A 19,590-nucleotide genomic window follows, 5' to 3' on the forward strand; every position below is an offset into this window, starting at 1 on the left:
TCTTAACCATTAAGCTACTTCATTGCACTTTTTTCTGCTTTTTTCTGCTTTTTTCAACCAAACAACTGCTACTGTATAACTTGCACATTACGTTTCTCAGTTTATATATACTAATTTATTGGAAGTTACATGTCTACTTTTAATGCACAGGTACGATACACAACCTGTACTTTTCAAGTTATTCTAAATATTCTTACTATTTAAACATCTTTCGGTATCCTGCTCTGTTTGCACACTACAACCTGGGTTTGCCACTTATCTGTACTTTAATTTTAATAACTGTACAGTATTGTTTTGGTAACTATTGTCCACGATGTAAATATGTAAAGATTTTGAGTGCTTCTGTTCTATGCCTTGCGTCCTGTTCTGTTTGTATATGTGTCTTTTTGCTGCTGTTACAACCAAATTTTTCCTTGTGGGACAATTAAAGGATTATTCTATTCTATTTACACTCATTCCAACGCCACTAACTGAATAGAAGGGTTTCTTTAATTAATATTAAATTAATCAATATTCTCATGTAGAGTTATTGATAGCAGTGAGATGTTCAGTACATTCAAAGAAAATTTGGTTGTTACAAAGAAATTATCCATTGGTCTATGTTATAGAATTAGTTTTTCCACAAGGAGAGATGGTGGATGGTGGGTGAGTGTGTCAATGCCTATGTGACACACTTTTAGCACAAGAGTATATTTATTGTTCAGTACAAATAAGAGATATTTAAAGTTCAGTCCTTTACCAAGTGTTTTTGTTCTTGCCTCCAAATCACATTTCTGGATTGCAGTATGATTAGTGCGAGAAACACACTGCCCACATGCAGGTGGTCACGCTCATCGGATGTCTGGCTCAGACCGGAGCTGTAATCAATAACAAGATATATTTGTGGCTTTAAGTGTGAATAAAATGACTCTCAGCTTGCAGAAAAGGTGATATTTTTACTAGCTGTGTGCCAAGATAAAGACTGTTGGGGAAAAAAAGGCATGGCATAACACAGACCATCATTATTAATGTGAAATAAATCATTTTTAATGGTGTTCAGATTAGAACCTAAACTCTGACTCTTGGGATGATTGGTTAGGCCAGGACAAAGCAACTTATGCATATTTATGTTTTTTTTTTTAATGTCACAAAACACACAGGTTAAGTTTAAAAAAAATTAAGAAGTTACTCTGAAGCTCAGGGAATCAAACCATGAATAAAGCTGAACACTGGCAGAAAATAAGGCATGTGACAGAATAACAACTAACAAAGGGATAGACAGAGCTGTTAATAGCATAGACTGTATTTAAAAGACTGACATCACCAGCGTGACATCACCCATTGGTCTCAAGCATTGGCATTTTGGCCATGGTTATGGTTTGTTTTTGTTTTATAAACCAGCAGTGGCCATATTTGGAAAAGAAGGTGGTGTCATCAGCAAATCTGGGCAGCAAGCTGCATCCATGAACTGTACGACTGTGACACAGAGAAATTAATTAGTGATGAGACTAACAAAAGACAAAAAAAAAAGACTTCAAAAGCACCAACGGCACAAATGTAGCAGAGAAGTCCGGTTCAGTGACTCCAGTTAACAGAGGTGAAGCCTAGCGGACACCAGAAGGTTTCTGCCTGTGTTGTGACACTCCCATAGACCATGAAAGGATAATTTCCACACTCTTAAGCCAGTTGCCCAACTTGATGAATTATAAACAGATTAAGCCCAACCTAAAGAAGGAGAAAACTATCTATAGAGACAAAAACATCCTTTTGATGATTTAAAGATAAGCTTTTTCACATTGGATTCTTGACTTTGACTTCTTTGACTTGACTTTTTTCCACTTTAGCGCGTGCCTCGTGTGGCCACTAGAGGAACTGCACGCGGCACACCCACACTGGCTTCATTTTACATGCCCGGAGGCTGTAAATACTTAGACTAGGGAAGAGAATTAAGTAGGGAAAAAGATTAAATAAGCAAAATATCCCATTAAAAAAGGCCTGGGGTGTAAATGATATCATTCTACTACTGTATAAAAAATGTGCAAGGAGGTGTACCAGTGATAATAAAGAGAAACTGGTGTTGTCTATAGGCTTGTAATTGCGCACTTGCATTGCTCAGACTAATTGGATCAGACTAATATCAAAGAAGGAAAAGTAAATTAGACGCTGCAGAAACAGTGACTTACCTCTTAGTGTCATTGTTTGAAGAAATTCATTTAGAGGTATGTAAAATCAAAAATAAGCTGATTTAGAAATCAATGTTGTTTCCTTTTTGGGTTCTTACGTAAGCTCACTCCCTCATAATGTCTGTGTAGAGCCTGTTTGGGTTATTATCATAGTAGGAAAAGAATTTGCAGCACAGCTTGAACCTATTTAACAACCATAAGTGAATAATGTTGGACATCCTTCCCATCCAGTAATCAGCTTACCCCAAATCTCTTTTTTGTAGTTTTATTTTTCTGCAGGAGGGTTATGAAAATAATTTGTCACAGAGCTCAGATTTTTGTTACAGTGCAGCTAAAAGACTTCTTTAATACCTCTCAGTGTTGTGTTGTGTTGTGTTGTGTTGTGTTGTGGGGGGGAGGGTTGTGCCCTTTATGTGTTTCCGGTGGTGCTTTCATGTTTCATTTCAACGGTCTCAGCCTGCACTGTGGACATTATCTGTTGGATCATCTAATAGCCTGATTTAATAGCGGCTGTTCTGTCTGAGGTACATCTTTCATCTACTGCTGTCATACCAGTACCAGTGGCAATTCAGCAGCAGGATGACCCTCTCATCTCTGGGTTGTTTGTTTTTTTGGGGGGTAGGGGCTCCTGCTACTACATTTCTTTCAGATGTGGTCTATACAGAGAGTGAGAGGAAGATGGGAGAAAAAACTCAGCTTGCTCACTGGGGAGCAATTAAGTTTCAAAGCCCAGGCTAGTGTGATGAGCTGCCCAGGCAGAGGCTAAAATGCTGTTAGTGCAGAGGGAATGCAAAAGCTGTTCACTTGAATTTTTACAAAAAATGTCATAATAAAGATAAAATGCTTTTGAACACTGTACCATTAAAATAAATGATCATCAGCAAATGTGAGCACCTCTATAAAATCAAAGGGCTTGGCAGTTTTATGAGGAACAACTGTTGGTTCTCATCTATTTCCAAACAATTTGAAGTCTGTCATACTAAGAAATATTATTCACAAGTAGAAAATATTCAAAACAGACATCTTCCCAGGAGTGGCCTCTCAGCAAGTATTCCCCCAAAGTCAGGCTGTGTAATCAGCGAAACCTAAGAGCTACATCTCAGACTCTACAGGCACCAGTTAGCATGTTAAATGTTAAAGTTCATGACCACACAATTAGAAAAAGACTGAACAACTATGATTTGTTTGGAAGGGCTATCTGTTCTCTCTAAAAAAAACAAAAACATGACAAAGTCCAGACCTCATCCTGACTGAAATGCTATAATGCTACCGTGAAAGAGCTTTACATAAACGAATGTCACAAACACCAATGAACTGAAGCAAAGGTGTAAAGAAGAATGACGAAAAACTCCTCCACCATGATGTGGGAGAGAGTTATCGCTGCTAAAGGTGATTCTATAAGCTCCTGAAGGATGGGGTACACTTAATGGTAGTGAACAGATCTGAAACACTTCATTGGATTTTTGCTGTTAGAAATACTTCCTGAAGCTAAAGTAAGATTGTCAACAAGTGTCCTCCACTTTTGCTGTTGGTAGTGGAAGAAGTATTTTGAGCGCACATACACTGTTTTGTTGCCATACAGTTTTAAAGAAGCACAGTATAATAAGCAGTCAGGCCAGCAGTATCACATAAAAGATTATCCTTGGACCCTAAGACCAGCTTTGCATGATTCACAGTTCAAAATAATGCTCATATGTCTTATGTTTACCAATAATGCACCCTTCTCGGTTCATTCACTGTCCAAAAAAAGCTATTTTAGCTTCCCTCCCCTTCCCTTCAGGCAGTTGTTCTCTGACTGACTCCTATTCTCAAAAAGAAGGTTAGATTGGCAGGTGGGTATTCTTTTTCAGCTTACAGCCAGAGTTAGGTGTCTACGATTTCCATATCAGGGATATGGTGACACACACACAGTAGAAAGAAAAATGCCTAAAAGTGAGCAGAGAGGAGGAGACTGAAGTTAACAGGGGTTACGTCATTATTGGAGATGTTTAATACGAGCATTCATGGTGTGATATTATTTATGTGACAGAAATAAAGGGGAAAACAAACACATTCTGCTCTAAATATTTCACTAGCAACTCTGTTTTAAAACTCAAATCTTACTGAAATTGGGCTGCTAATAAATTTTTAGAACCCCGTGCTGACTCATTCCCACAGACTCTCTCTCCCGTTCATTTGCTGAGATCCCCAACACAAATGCCTTGGATGAAGTGTTGTTCAGCTGTGTCACTGCCAAGAGTCTCCTAATGCACTCAGTTGCCACAGATACAGGATGATTAGAGGCAATTTTCTGTATTAGCTGTTTTCACCATTAGGGACGGAATCCGTGCATGTGATGCTCATTTTCTTCACGCTATATGATTTTTGTGATTGTAATTGCATTAAATGGTTCAGATAAAACTATTCACTTCACTAAAGAAGTTGAAATTCCAGTATTGAAAAAAGTGAGTAACAGGTTTCCCTTTTTCTAAAACTATGAGTACTTCTGCCACAGATGTTGATTGTAATTTCAGAGGATGTAATTTAAGTGATGCTGCAGAGATTGTGACTTAAGCTTCCACAAAAGTGTAGAGGTTTAAAGCTTTATTGCTTTCAGCTTTGGCATCGGAGACGACTTAGCTGAAATTGTTAAAGGGTAAAGGGCATGAAGTATATTTGGAGGCCTTTTAATATAGTCATGACATTCAGCATGTTGCCCTTAGAAAGATGTGAGGGATAATTAGCAAAAAATGTTCAGGGTGGGGAAAACTGAGCCTATTAATGGCTGTGCTGGAGTAAAATCTTGTAAACCAGATTTTAACAGTGACAGAGAAAGTCCATAAAAAAGGGGAGGGGTGAAGGAAAGAGTGACAGTGTTTAGTGGGGTGAAGATGGTGGAAAGACAACGATCATGATGCCGATGATTCGGCGCTGGCCCTCCCTCCCTCTGCTCATCTCGCTCTCTCATGAGTTGCCATGGCAACCCCAGCCTTCCCCCTGAACCCATGTGAACAGAGCTATGGGATTAGTCCTGAAAGAGAACTCAAATGTCAACACAGCTCCAGGCGCTGCCACGTAGACCTGAAAAGGAACGGGGGGTGTCTTATTCTTTGCCACGGTCAAGTGACTGTGCAAGTGTGTCCACATGCCTTTAACTTGTGGGCCGCTTACTGGGTAAACTGGAAGATTATCTGATGGTTTGGCATATTTAATAGTGTAATGTGACCAGGGAAACAGTTTAGCAAATGGTCATTCATCAAATAAGAAAACAAACAGGTCACATGACAGATGTTAGATCTCTACAGTTTAAATGCACTGAACGTACATACATGCAGACTATACAAATACACAGTATTAACTTATTAAAGTAACATCTATGTTGTGGAGTACAGCTTAGAAACTTGAGCTTTAGAACGGTCATCTTGGTTTTCTCTTTCGATATGTAAAACTAAAACAGAACAGAGAACCAATCACATGGCAGTAGCTCAGTACATTTAGCCATGTAGTCATCATGGTCAAGATGACCTGCTGAAATTCAGATTGACCATCACAAGAAAGGTCATTGAAAGAAGATTGATAAGGTTGATGGTCTGATGGGTCGCTATTCCTGCTGTGGCATCCGGATGGTAGGGGCAGAAAGTGGTACAAACAGCATGGAGACATCCTGCCTTGTATCAATGGTTCAGGCTAGTGTTGCTGTGAAGGTGTGGGGGATATATTTTCTCGGCACACTTTTGGCTCCCTTAGTATCAGCCAAGCGTTGTTTAATCACCACCAGTGAATATTGTTTCTGACCATGTCCATCCCTTTATGACCAAAGTGTGCCCATCATTTAATGGCTGCTCCCAGCAAGAAGACAAAGCTCGAATCACCTGAAAATGGTTGCTTAAATAAGACAATGAGTTGGACTCAAATGGCCTCCACAGTCACCACATCTCGGTAGCATAGTGCACATTTGAGATGTGGCGGATCGGGAGATTCACATCATAAATGTCCAATCCACTAGCCAGGTATAAAAATAAATGGCCAGTGACGATATTTCAGCTAACACAAACTTGATTAACAAGGGGGATCCACGAATGCCTGCTAATTATTTGCCAAGTAACATACAAAAGAACAATTTCACACCAAATTTGGAGCCCAAATTTAAGGTGTTGAAGGTACTGTTAGTGCAGTTAACTGCGCAACAAGCCATATTATTTGTCAGCTAACTGCTAGGCTGAATGAGAATGAATGATAAAAGCTACCCATAAGATAATATTTTTATGTTACCAAACACATTTCTGGGTGATGTCAAAATTGCATTAGTCATTGCCGATCAAAGTTGTGGTAATATTTAATGCAGCTGTAGGTAAAGTTACTCTTATGTGAAAGCTTTAGGTGCAGAGTATGCTGCCCATCCATCAGAATCTGCCTGTGCGTCCATGTGACGTGTAAATAGCAAATTATGTAAAACAACTTAACATGTGAGCTTTCTTTTTATATTTTTACTGTCACGGCTGATTTAAAAATGCTAAAATAATATTTTCTGCTATTTAAAGTAAAATGAGTTTTGCTAACATAATAAAAAAATAACATTAAACTTAAAATTTTGTGCCACAGAAGCATTTTCTGCTTTACATTTTGCCCGTCTCTCTGTGGGGTTTGATGATTTTGTTGTTATGATGGATTCACATGTCCTGTGTTGTTATGCTTTTCTGACATACCTTATTAATCAGTGCACCCTAATAATGACATCGTGCTTTTGTACACACAGCTGCAGTGGAGGCGTGTGTCCTTCATGGGCTGAAGCGGCGAGCGGCAGGCTTTCTACGTAGCAACAAGATCGCGGCACTCTTCACCAAGGTGGGGAAAAGCTTTCCCCCAGCTGAGGAGCTGTGCAGGAAGGCCCAGGAGCTCGAGCAGATCATTGAGACAAAGTGCGAGACGCACACATCACAGCTCATATCACACATCACAGCAGACTTCAAAGCTTGCACCAAAGCCTGTTTGTTGTTCCAACGAAAGCACTGAAAACAAATGACTGTCTCTCTGAAGGGCTGGGGTTTATTTTTATGATGAAAAGCTTCTAAATAATTCATGTTTATAGGCATTTTTATTCATGAGTTACTTATGCCACTGTATTTGTTTTATGCAGATGGGGTTTTGCTTCAGGAGTTTTAAAAACACGTCTACTTCCTAAAATTATAACTCTTTCCCTTCTGCAGACGAAGTCAAAGCTTGCAAAGTCAAGACAGCATTCGCAAGATGCCCCGACTGCCCAGCCTCAGCCCACCTGTAGTCAAGAACCTGTGGATACGGACGGCTCTTTTTGAGAAGGTGCTAGACAAGATTGTCCTCTACCTGGTGGAGAACAGCAGGTAATTTGAGATGGGAAACAGCATCTTGTCCAAATGAGTTACATTCCCGCATAATTCCCCTTTCATATTTGTCTTTCAGTAAATACTACGAAAAAGAGGCTGTTCTCATGGACCCTGTAGATGGACCCATCCTCGCATCTCTGTTGGGTAATTATACCAACAGTGGTGGTTTAATATCATTTACATGAAGATTTAAGATTATGACCTAGGGAAAAGTAGGCAGAACAAGGACGTTATGTTATCCTGCCCTTTCTTACAAGACCCTTTCTTATATTTACACATTGTTCAAGCAAGGAAACTGTTCTTTGCTCTTTATATTCTTTCAACTTGTCCTCGTGACCAAATGCTAAACTGCTGAGACGTTAACCTGTTGACATCTGCTGTGCAGCAACACAGGCATAGTCCCGCAGTTGTTTCCCACCAGTGAACAGTGAAAATTGTTTTCACTGGAGGCAGAAGTGCTTCCTGTCTCTATCAATATGCTTGCATGCTTGCCCCCTTATCCCCAACCAAGAGAGTCAAAGTATCAATCTAAGGGGCCTTGAACTGAATAACAAGACAGGACAGCAGCAAAAAAAATGTTTCTGCCATTTTATTTTTGTTTTATTACTTTTTTTCAGTTGATTTCTGCTTGACAGGTCCTAGACAATATACACACTCTAGACAAGCCGGCTTGCATTGAGGGATTGCAAGGACCTTCATACTTTCCAGTGATAGATTAATAAATAGATTAATAAATTCAGTTCAGTCTTTCCCAGCAACTTGAGGCTGTTAATTGTATCAACAGGATCAGCTTTCTGGGATTTCCTTACCTGGATGATTGGACATGCATAAAGTCACTCTTCTGTCTTTTATTTATTACACAACGTGTTTAATGCTTGATTTTCATAGAGATTGTTGCTTAACAAAACTGTTCAACAGTTGGACCTTGTGCATTGGAATACACAAAGATGAAGACAGCTGACCACTTCTGGACAGACCCGTCTGCTGACGAGTTGGTACAACGACATCGTATCCACGGTGGCCTCTGCAGGCAGGATTCTCCTACTAAGAGGCCCGCGCTGTGTGTAAGTGTTATAGCGCTTTATTTTGAAAATGGACAGGCTGATAGATGAGGTTAGGCTTGAGTCTCTGTGGACTATGATGTTTACAGATGACATTGTGATCCATGGTGAGAGTAGGGTTCAGGTGGAAGAGAGCTTGGAAAGGTGGAGGTATGCTCTGGCGAGAAGAACAATGAATGTCAGTAGAGGCGTGTGTGAGTGAGAGCGAGACAGTGAGAGGTGTAACAGTGAAGGTGGATAGTTTAAATATCCTGGGTCAACCATCCAAAGCAACTGACAATGGACCAGACAGGTGAAGAAGACAGTGGACAGAGGTGGAGTGGATGGAGACGAGTGTCAGGAGTGATTTGTGACAAAAGTATGGTTTACAGACGATAGCACTGACAAAGTCAGGAGGCTGAGCTGTAGGTGGTAGAGCTGAAGATGTTGAGATCCATCCTGGTCATGAGGACATCAGAGGTGAGCAAGGCTGAGATGGTGTTTACATGTGCAGAGGAGGAATGGTGGACAAACAGAAGTTCAATATCAAGCTTCCAGGCAGGAGGAAAACAGAAGATTTATGGATGGAGTGAAGGAGGACATACAGAGGGATCATCTGACAGAGGAGGATGTTAGGGATAGGGGGAGATGGAGGCAGGTGAGCTAAAGGAACCAGACAAAATATTGTCAGGGAGTTAGGCTGTTTATTGCGATGACTCAGATCAGTGAAATTCATAAATTTATTTGATTTTGGGAATAGTGGGTTTAAATGATCTCTATAATCAGTATTATGGATTATCTGTATGGCCTTTTTTTTTTTTTTGCAGTATTGATAAGTATAGCTCCAGACCTCTGCACAGTAATTCAAACATGCTAAAACCAGTGGAGAGTAGAGAACATGGAGTGGTTTGTGGTCCAGTTCACTCAGTACTGAAATGCTTCTTGAGCCTTTGTTACGTATATGTCATGTATGAGATTTCCAGGTGTTTTTATCCTCTATTGTCAATCCAAGGAACGTATTTTCATTAACTCTTTCCATTTCCACTCCATCTATAAGCGTCTGCACTTGTGTATTTCTTTTACAGCTCCCAAAGAACATAAATGTAAGTTTTACTTAGATTTCATGATCATTTGTTCCTGTCAAACCACATTTTCTGCTGCAAATTTCTAAAGTAAACATATCCAAAACAATAAAAGCTGTATTTTTCAGCAGATGTGAAAGCAGAGTTAGTTTCAGGCTTCTTTTGTTTTTTCTCTGCACATGTATAGTGTCCATTTATGCTGAGATATGAGCTGATATTAGCTTCGGCAGACTATCAGTTACATTCCCTTCTGAGATGCTGTTTATCTGTCTGGAGGCCTCGCTAAGATTGCTGCAATGAGTGGAGCTCAGTGTGTCCCAGGAGAAAGAACAGAGTGTATTGCAGACAATCACATTTATTTAGTTGCCAAGTTAAGAGCGAACCAGGTCAACTTGGCCTGTCCTGTACGCCGCGGTGCTTACGGATGCGTTTGTGTGCTCCAAGCAAAATCAGACTGGTTTTTGACATCGGGAAAGATTGAAACTGCATTGGTGCACATGAATGAATAAATGTAAGTCATGAGTTTTTGATCTGATTTTATATATTTTGTGTGTGTGTGTGTGTGTCTAGATCCAGAAGCGGCACTCCAGCAGCAGCATGGATGAGCGCCCCTCCCCCTCGCCATCAGCTCGTGAATATGTGGAGTCGCTGCATCAGAACAACAGGGCGACACTACTGTTTGGCAAGAACAACGTGCTCGTACAACCGGTAACCGTCTCGGTCCACTTCAGCATTTATATAGCTGTGAGATAAAATCTTTAAAACCTGACGTATATCCTGTCACATTGACGTCCTGGATAAAAGCTGCTCTACATATTATGTTGTCATCAAAGCACTCTAGCAGATTTTTTCTCACATCACTGTGATATAATGTGAATGCACACATCTTCACTTCCTTCTTTTTTTTTTGTCTTTTACACATAAAACTAATAAATGCTTTGCTTTTATGTGTTATCAGGGTAAACGGTGGATAAAATTTGCATTATTTATTACATTTATTTATTATTACCTACAAACATAACCTCAGTTGAATCCCTGTGGCTCTTTCAGAGGGACGATATGGAGGCTATTCCAGGTTACCTGTCTCTCCACCAGACTGCTGAACTCATGACACTAAAGTGGACGCCCAATCAGCTCATGAACGGCTCTGTGGGAGACTTGGAGTATGAACGCAGGTGCAAATTTACCTATCTGTAAAAATAACTCTGAATCATTATGTAAAATGTTGGAAATACTTTTATAATACCAACTTCTATAGTAACACATACTTTAATATGTCATTATAATTATTTTAACTATAGTAACAACTATAGTATACAAAGTAATAATTTTGTATAGGTGTAGTTAAATAATTATAGATCTGTTTATAAAAACATATATATTAAAATAACATGAATCTGTGTATTAGACAGGCATATTTATTTATAGCATATATCTGCATTAGATTGTGAACAGATATATAAGATGAGCTGGGTAGGGATTAATACTCCTTTTCAAACAGGAAATGTTCAACATTTGGTTTTGTTTCTTTTCTCGTGTGAAGAGGATAACTTTCAATGACTTCATGTTTATTTGTTCTTTATGTGTATTAAAACTTGTTACTTATATATTTTTTAAAAAGATTTGATTGATTGATCTTAGCATGTAAATTGCCTCCACACAGACGTGTAAGCAGCGCATTATTTCTTCTCCGCTGTGTTGTTTGTCTAACACTCGGCTGTTACTGAATAATGCAGTGTGTTTGTGCGCTGCTCAAGGGCTCACTGAATAAATGGTGCTGATCTGATGAGGCTGATATTCACACACCGGCATCCAGCAGATGGTTTATTGACTGAGACACTGTAAAAGACACCTGTCGAACTCGTAAATCATGTCATACCCGTGAGGTGTTTTCTCTCTCCAAATGAATTGATTGTTCCAACTACTTTTTTCTGGCAGCTGTAAAATATTTGATTTACATAAATATTTACAATGGGTTTGTGTGTCGCTGTTATCTAGTATCCAGTGGTTAGACTAGTCTGGGTCACAGCATTTTGTCTCCATATTTTTCAGCGTTTACTGGGACTATGCCATGACAATCCCTCTAGAGGAGATAGTTTATTTGCATTGTCATCAGCAAGGTGGGTGAAATTGTATCACTACTGTAACTCTGGGTTTGCAGGTTATTACTGTTGATCTGTTACATCTGCTGTTTACCTCGTAGTGGACAGTGGGGGGACGGCAGTGCTGGTCAGTCAAGACGGGATCCAAAGACCTCCACTTCGCTTCCCTAAAGGAGGTCATTTGCTCCAGTTCCTCTCCTGCCTTGAGAATGGCCTCCTTCCCCACGGCCAGCTTGATCCTCCACTCTGGTTGCAGAGGGGAAAGGTCAGCACGGAGGGCTCTCCCACAGCACGCATCATTTATTCTAGTTTTCTTCCACACAAAAGAGCTAAAGTGTGCTTCAGTCTCCTCTGATCAATAAATCAATAAAGAAAAGACATTGGGATTTGAAAGAAATGGATGCACAGCCTCTTTAAAGCATTGTGTGGAGAGATACTGGTGAACGAGTGTGGATTAGTGTCTGCTTAGACCTTGAATGGCTTTGTTAATGTTTCTTTAACTGAACTGAATAAAGAGAACCACCCACGCATGTTCAGCCACTATTAATAGGCTTAATCATACAGACACTAAACAGGTTCATCTTCGCAGGGGTGGCTTTTCTGGGCTTTAGCGGTTCAGCATATTTGTCATTGCCATTAGTTATTTTTCTTGTTGCAGGGAAAGGTGTTTCCTAAGCTACGAAAGAGGGTTCCTCGGGGATCTGGATCCTCAGACTCGGTCTCCGATAAGGAGGAGGACGAGGCCACGGACTATGTCTTCCGAATCCTCTTTCCAAACAGTCAGTCAGAATTTGGTGAGTCACCAGACATAAGCAGGGCCCAGGGGCTTCTCCCTGCTGTTGCATTTTGATAAAAATGTTGCCGATTGTTTGTTACAGTGACTGTAACTCATCCTCCCCATCTGACTTCATCCCTGTCCTTCCAACCGATTGGAAAGTGCCCTACCAAAACAGGGACCCTGGTCGTACCCAGGCAGTCCTGCAGCTGTCCTGAAGAATCCCCCTCACTCACAGGAAGCAGCTGTAACACTGTCACACTTTGGCTCGTCTGTCCATCTGTCAGCTTTGCCTGGCTTTAATTCCTTGCGTCTAATATCCTCCTGCCCTGTCCTGTGCCTCAGGAAATGTTCATTGGTGTGCCGTGTCAATAAAGCCACAATGCTTCACACCTCTTTTACTGCACCACGACACAATAGCCTTTAATCAGGCGAACAGTGGACAACTAATCAAACATGGCAACCGAATTGAGAAAGGCGCTTGCTTAATTGAACTTCCTCCCTATATTAATGTAATCAAACACGATGGCTTCATTCTTCACGATTATCATAGTATCGTAAATGCTTCTGTTTGTGCGCCTTTTCTTTGCTCTTACAGGAATCGAGCATAAGCAGGTCACTAGTGATCAGCATAATTGTGTTTCAGCAAAAATATTGCAAAGTGCAAATATAACTGTTCTCGAAAGCGATTATGATGGCGCGTGTTTGTGTGCGTGCTGCAGTGACTCCTCCAGATCTGATGGATCCGGGAGCTAAGATGTGGCATCCCACTCTCAGGAAGTCCTCGTGTTCCTCCTGCTCTCAGGGGAGCTTCTCTGAAGCGGCGACACCCAAGGGGTGCAACCATGAGAGGTGAGAGATAAAACACGCCCCAAGATAGACAGAGCTGTGTTACGACCGGGGAACTGTGAAGCTCGTGAAGGCTGCTGTGATTCACCTGACGCACCTGACAACCTCTGCAATACAGAGGAAACCGGGGATGGAAGCAAGATACAAGAACCCAGCAATTACCCAGAGGACAATTGTGTGACATTTACCTCAGTGAAATGAGAACGTGTTGGGAGAATTGGTGATAAGCTGTGCAGATAAAATGGTAGAGAGCTGTGGAAAGAAGACAGGCTGCTGGCTAATTTGTTCTATATGGCAGCATAACAGTTTATCATTTTATAAAAGGTCAGCCCCGACACAGTAATGACCTCTACATTAGATAGAGGATATCATATATACGAAAGGCTATGAATTACCTGCACTTAATAATTGGTCTAATGATAGTGTATAGCTGTCTGTGTTTTCTCTGCATACTAATGTGGGTTGTGTCTTTCTGCAGGACTCCTCTGAAGCTGCTATGTGACAACATGAAGTATCAGATCATCTCCAGGGCATTTTATGGCTGTATGTAAATGCTTAATGCTGCAGTCACACTAGGGAAAAAGATGGTTGCATGACGATGTTGACTTCATTTTTTTCACATCTTTTGAGGGCGAATTTTGTGTTCGGTATGTCTATACATTACACAACAGGTTTGGATCTTACAATTCTGAATTTCATGTCGCTTTTTTGCATCACACTCGGTGCGTAATGACCTTCACTCATAAATCAGCAGAAATCACAAATTCATATGAGAAAACTACTCACTGAATCAGACTACGATTGTTAGGACACAGCTTGCCTCCTACGCAGTGACCTGTGCAATCACTTTGCAATTAAAAGCTGCAAGCTCAACCTCTGGGCATCGCCGCAAGTCTTTGCAGCCGGTCACTAACAGCAAAGAAATTAAATGCGTTCACCGGTCAACCACTGATTGTTCCTCATCACAGCGAGGTTGCCGTCCTATTTTTACTCTAGTGTGACTGAGCCGTAGTGTATACCCTGAAAAATCCCTTCACATTTAATTTGAAAATGTATTTTATGCCGTGCTATAGCTACTTCAATAACAAACTGCATTGTCAACCAGGGCTGGCATACTGCCGTCACCTTTCTACAGTGCGTACGCACCTCTCAGCTCTCGTAAATCACACCATTGTGGCGCCCGACGTGCCCTGTGCCGCCTCCGGAGGCCTCACCGCAGACGTTTGGCAGACTTTCCTCAAAGACTGCACAGTAAGCACCTCTGACATCCCTTTACTGCAACACAAACTTAATATTACCTTTTTTCTGTTCACACACACAAGCAGCATCCCCCATCACTCAGTCAGTCTTCATATTAATATCAATCCTCTCCTAAAAAGTGGTTCACACTATTAGTCTCTCGACAGTGTGCATGACAGGCGACTAATGGCTCTATAAATCTCAAACTTCTTGTCTTCAGGTTATTTTTAACATTGTTATATTTGCTGGAGTCAAAGAGAGTCTGAATTAAAAATAAAAGAATAGTTTATTAGCCAAGCACTGCAAACTGGATTGTTCTTAATAAACCAGTTGACACTGAAGTAACTATTTCAGCACCAGCAGCCTGTGGCCTCTGTTGTTTTGAAGCAGTGATGAACTATTTATATATGCAGTTAATCAACTGCCTGTCTTGTTTCTTTAGGCCTACAAGGAGCAGGAGCTGCTGCGCCTGGTGTACTTCGGTGGGGTGGACCCATCACTGAGGAAAGAGGTGTGGCCTTTCCTGCTGGGTCATTACCAGTTTGGTATGTCAGAGGCTGAGAGAAAGGAGGTTTGTAGTTTCTATGCTTATGGTTTTGAACCAGAAGCCTTTTCCACCTAAACGCTTATCCTTCATCCTTTACTTTTTCATGCAGGTGGATGATCAGGTCAGAGTGTGCTACCAGCAGACCATGGAGGAGTGGCTCAGCTGTGAGGAGATTGTCCGCCAGCGAGAGAAGGAGCAGCACGCTGCGGCTTTGGCGAAGTGCTCCTCAGGTGCAAGCATGGACAGTTACAGTCAGAAGATGAAGCATCACGATTCAACTGTGAGCAATGAGGTAAAACAGCAACGCGTACACATGCAGACTCAAAGGAAAAACACAGTAACCTTCAGTGTAGACCAGTGTATGTTGTGACCAAAATTAGTAATTCACCCAGGTACAATGACAGAGAAGATGGAGAATTAAACATTAATGCCAGTTTTACACTTTTGGAGCTTGAATTGTTCTTTTTTATACTCTTTTTCCCACACATGCCGATCACAGTCCTCCCAGAGCTCAGACAGGCAGAGTTTGGCTCGCCTGCAGAGTGATTCCAGCAGCAGCACACAGGTATCACAAACTCAGCAATATTTGGATGTCAAATTAGTCTTTTGGTCTTTTAAAGATGGTGAAGATAATGTTGCATTTCCATCATCCATTTCTGTCGCTCTGTCCGTTTGATCTCAGCATTTTGAACCAAAACTCCTCACTGCTACCTTCTCTCCTGCTAGTTCTTTACATCCTCCCAACCCTTCCCTTGGAGTAGCCTGCTTCCCTTTGGCTTGTTCTTTCAGGTGTTTGAGTCTGTAGAGGAGGTGGACCAGATTGAGATGGAGCCCAAGAATGGAGAAACCAAACAGGTGCCTAAGCTGCCCAATGGAGCTCTGCAGAACGGGACGAGCTCTCCTGACTCTGGACATCCTTCCTCTCGCAACTTCTCCATCACCTCTGGCCTGTCGGACGGCTCCTTCAGCACAGAGGACAGCGCTGCACAAGATACAACCCCGAGACCTGCAGCTGTCCCTCAGGCGTCACAGAGCTCTGTCAAGCCTGCAGGAGGAGAGAGCGAAGGTCAGTCATTGGAAAAGGACGGCCAGGTGGAAGGTGAAGTGAAGGACAAAAGGGTGGAGAAAGAGAAAGCCTCCGATGTGACCAAAACTTCAAAACATGCTGCAGAAACAGGTGATAAAATAGACACGAAAAATACGAGTTTAAAGCGTGAAATGAAAGATAATATCGAGGAGTCACAAGCTGTTAAAGCAGCGGGGACAAAGCTTGAAGATAAAAGCCTCGATAGGAACATTAAAGGTAACCAATCTTTAGAGACACTAGAAGCGGCAAAAGCATTGAAACCCGAAGAAGCGAATGTGGAAAAGATGGAGGAAGTGGACGAATCAAAGACGAGTAAAGAGGTTTTAGTAACAGGAGGGAAAGAGAAAATATTCAAAGGTCCCGGAGCTCCTGAAATGGAAAATCTCACTCTCTCAGCAGACACCAGAGTGGTGAAAGCAAGAGAAGCCTACAGTGCCACTCAGAAAGATGAGCCTCACATCATGACTGAGTCAGATGAGTCTCCCTCAGCCATAGAAATGGAGGAGATCCCCAAAGCCAAAGTTTCCATGGTGCCTTGGAGCAGGAAAGGACATTGTGAAACCTCGTCTTCCTCTGAGAACTCGCCCCCTCACGTAGAGCTCAGGCAGAAGGAGGAACAAAGAAAGCTCAGTCCAGAGGGCACAGAGTCCAACCTGTCGGAGCCGGAGATGGAGAGCCTTTACCCTCCCTTTGACTCTCTGGCTGCATCTGAAAACACAAAGAACCAAGTAACCTCTCAAGTGTCAACTGGGAGTCCTTTCTCTGTATGACAATATCATATGAAATTAATTTACATTAAATAAACTCAAATGACTGTAACTATGTTTTAAACATAAGTATCATTTCATCTATTTCAGCAAGAACTTTTGGACCTGTATACACTGAATCTGCACCGCATTGAAAAGGACGTCCAGCGCTGTGATAGAAACTACTGGTACTTTACTCCTGCCAACCTGGAGAAACTACGCAACATCATGTGCAGGTAAAACACTGAGAGCAACACTCAAGGTTAATAAAAGGAAAATGGAAAGGAAACGTGAGTTTCTCGTCATTATTGGCTGTTAAGATTTGACAAAATCTTGAAAAAAGTGATGTCATTTGTTAAGCCTTTTACTCCTGAAGAGAGCTCTTACGGTGAAAAAGATATAGAAGAAGAGTGGAGGATTTGTCTCTGTTTAGGCTTAAATAAACCACATAAATGCTCTACAAACGTCATATATAACTGTGATCATATTTAAACACCGTGAAAAGACAAACACCAATAAGACGAAGCGGCAGGCAATTCTTTTTTTCAAGAGCTGAATGACTCACTCAGATTCAATTGAGAGCTTCCTTTGTCAATTTTCCGACACAATAACACTACAAAGCCAGGAATACAAGTGATCACAACACTAAGATGTTACGCAAGGAAAGAAAATCCAACAGTGCAGCAGAAATGACTTTGATCTGAAATGTTTTTATAGCCAGTTGAGCTAACAGGCTACACATTCTTTCTCCCTCCAGTTGCATTTTCTAGTTTTTATGTCTGCTTCTATTGTACATGCCTAACTTTTTTTTTCTTTCTTGTAACTAGTTGAAAATAAGAAAACACACAAAAAAGACATTTTCTTAAACAGCAGATTGCATCTTTATTTTCTTTATGCCTTCACTCATGATGAGCCACTCATCTACACCTTTCTAAGCCCTTCTTATACAAAACATATATATTTACAGTTTTAGCAGCCCTAATTACAAACACGTTTTGGAGGAAAAACATACAGTACTGTGCGAAAGTCTTGAGTCACATATCATTTCTTTATATTTTGCTCCAAAGAAGCCCGAACTTTTTTTTTCTTGAGTTCTATTTTTTTGGTTTGTTAAGATATTTCACACTGACCTAAGAATCATTCACTGGACTGAAAACCAGTGGCAACAGGTCTGATGGAGAGATTGAAATTTGAAATTATTGGTTCAAATTGTCGTCAGTATATGCAGAGGAGGTCGGGAGAGAGGTAGAACAGTGAGTGTCTACAGCCTTCTGTAAAAAAAGGTAGAAGGGCTTTTCATAGTTCGGCCAGTGGTGCTGGAATTATGAAATTGTGAAAAACTGATGGAATCATGAACACAGAAAAGTACCATCAGTTTATAATTCACCAAAAATACCAACTGGAAAGTATTTGATTTGCAGTGGCTTCATTTTTCATCATGACAGTGATCCGAAGCATACTGCCGATGCAGTAAAAGCATACCTAGATAGAAAAACACACAGCGGGCTACTATCAGAGCCCAGACCTAACATTACTGAATCATTGGTATCATGTTGAAAACAGAATAAAAGGCAGCAAACATCCAAAGAAGAGCTTGAATGTCTTTTAAGAAGCCTGGAGAACTATTCCTGAAGGCTACTTAAAAAATTACAAAACAGGTTGCCTAAGAGAGTTCAGGCTGTGCTGTATATACTGTATTTCCACATTTCGATAAATCTCCACCTATTCCCCAATTTCCGAGAAAAATATATGAAGAAATGGAATGCAGATCAAGATTTTTGCAGAGTACTGTAGTTGTCCTAAAAACAGTTAATATTATATGTTACAACTTGAGTGTGGAAACAGCTGTTGACATTAGTGTAGCTCAGAGAGAAAAGCAGCCAAGTCAAGTTCACTTCTCTTGGTTGTATATTCACAGCTATATCTGGAGGCACCTTGACATCGGTTACGTGCAGGGAATGTGCGACCTGCTGGCTCCACTTCTAGTCATTCTGGATGATGGTGAGTCAACACACTGACTCACTATTTATTTTCCCTCCTCTTTGACACTTGGTGTATTTTTACAGTATTTGATGTAACAGCAGAGAAGAGTTTGCCCACTCGATTTTTCACTCCCGCTTCCTCTCTCTGTCCTGTCAGAGGCCATGGCTTTCAGCTGTTTCACTGAACTCATGAAGAGAATGAATCAAAACTTTCCACACGGAGGAGCTATGGACACTCACTTTGCAAACATGCGCTCACTAATCCAGGTCACACAGCATCTACAAACCCCCATTTCTTCTTCACTTTTTTCTCACACAATTGCTGTCTTAATTTTATTTATAATTATTTAATTTACTTTGACCGTCTCTCGGTATAGATCCTGGATTGTGAGCTGTTTGAGCTAATGCACCAGAATGGAGACTACACCCACTTCTATTTCTGCTACCGCTGGTTTCTCCTAGACTTCAAGCGAGGTAAAGTGACAGCATAGCCTGACACAGTTTGCACTAATTAGAGAAGATTCCTCTCTTTAAGCCTTGCTTGTGGATAAAATACCAAACAATCTGCCAGCTTGTTAGCAGCAGATTCAGCTGGAGGAGATTTTGCATGAATGATCATTTAACGATCATTCATGCA

The 19,590-nt window shown here is 41.0% G+C and overlaps 1 protein-coding gene across 1 annotated transcript in view; it reads left to right on the forward strand.

The window, feature by feature from the left end:
- Positions 1–19,590, forward strand: part of sgsm1a (small G protein signaling modulator 1a) — a 45,658-nt gene that overhangs the window by 22,212 nt on the left and 3,856 nt on the right. The window contains exons 4-23 of the mRNA XM_006784245.2: positions 6,898–7,060; positions 7,349–7,501; positions 7,581–7,648; positions 8,423–8,568; positions 10,197–10,334; positions 10,677–10,801; positions 11,679–11,746; positions 11,830–11,993; positions 12,387–12,522; positions 13,226–13,355; positions 13,831–13,895; positions 14,458–14,603; positions 15,034–15,162; positions 15,248–15,430; positions 15,638–15,703; positions 15,928–16,989; positions 17,083–17,207; positions 18,890–18,972; positions 19,111–19,220; positions 19,331–19,427. Of these exons, the coding sequence (XP_006784308.2) occupies positions 6,898–7,060; positions 7,349–7,501; positions 7,581–7,648; positions 8,423–8,568; positions 10,197–10,334; positions 10,677–10,801; positions 11,679–11,746; positions 11,830–11,993; positions 12,387–12,522; positions 13,226–13,355; positions 13,831–13,895; positions 14,458–14,603; positions 15,034–15,162; positions 15,248–15,430; positions 15,638–15,703; positions 15,928–16,989; positions 17,083–17,207; positions 18,890–18,972; positions 19,111–19,220; positions 19,331–19,427 (3,357 nt within the window). The remainder of the gene's footprint in view (positions 1–6,897; positions 7,061–7,348; positions 7,502–7,580; positions 7,649–8,422; positions 8,569–10,196; positions 10,335–10,676; positions 10,802–11,678; positions 11,747–11,829; positions 11,994–12,386; positions 12,523–13,225; positions 13,356–13,830; positions 13,896–14,457; positions 14,604–15,033; positions 15,163–15,247; positions 15,431–15,637; positions 15,704–15,927; positions 16,990–17,082; positions 17,208–18,889; positions 18,973–19,110; positions 19,221–19,330; positions 19,428–19,590) is intronic.

This window comes from Neolamprologus brichardi, chromosome 12 (assembly GCF_056152115.1).
Source record: "Neolamprologus brichardi isolate AB-2024 chromosome 12, ASM5615211v1, whole genome shotgun sequence".
NCBI classification, from domain to species: domain Eukaryota; kingdom Metazoa; phylum Chordata; class Actinopteri; order Cichliformes; family Cichlidae; genus Neolamprologus; species Neolamprologus brichardi.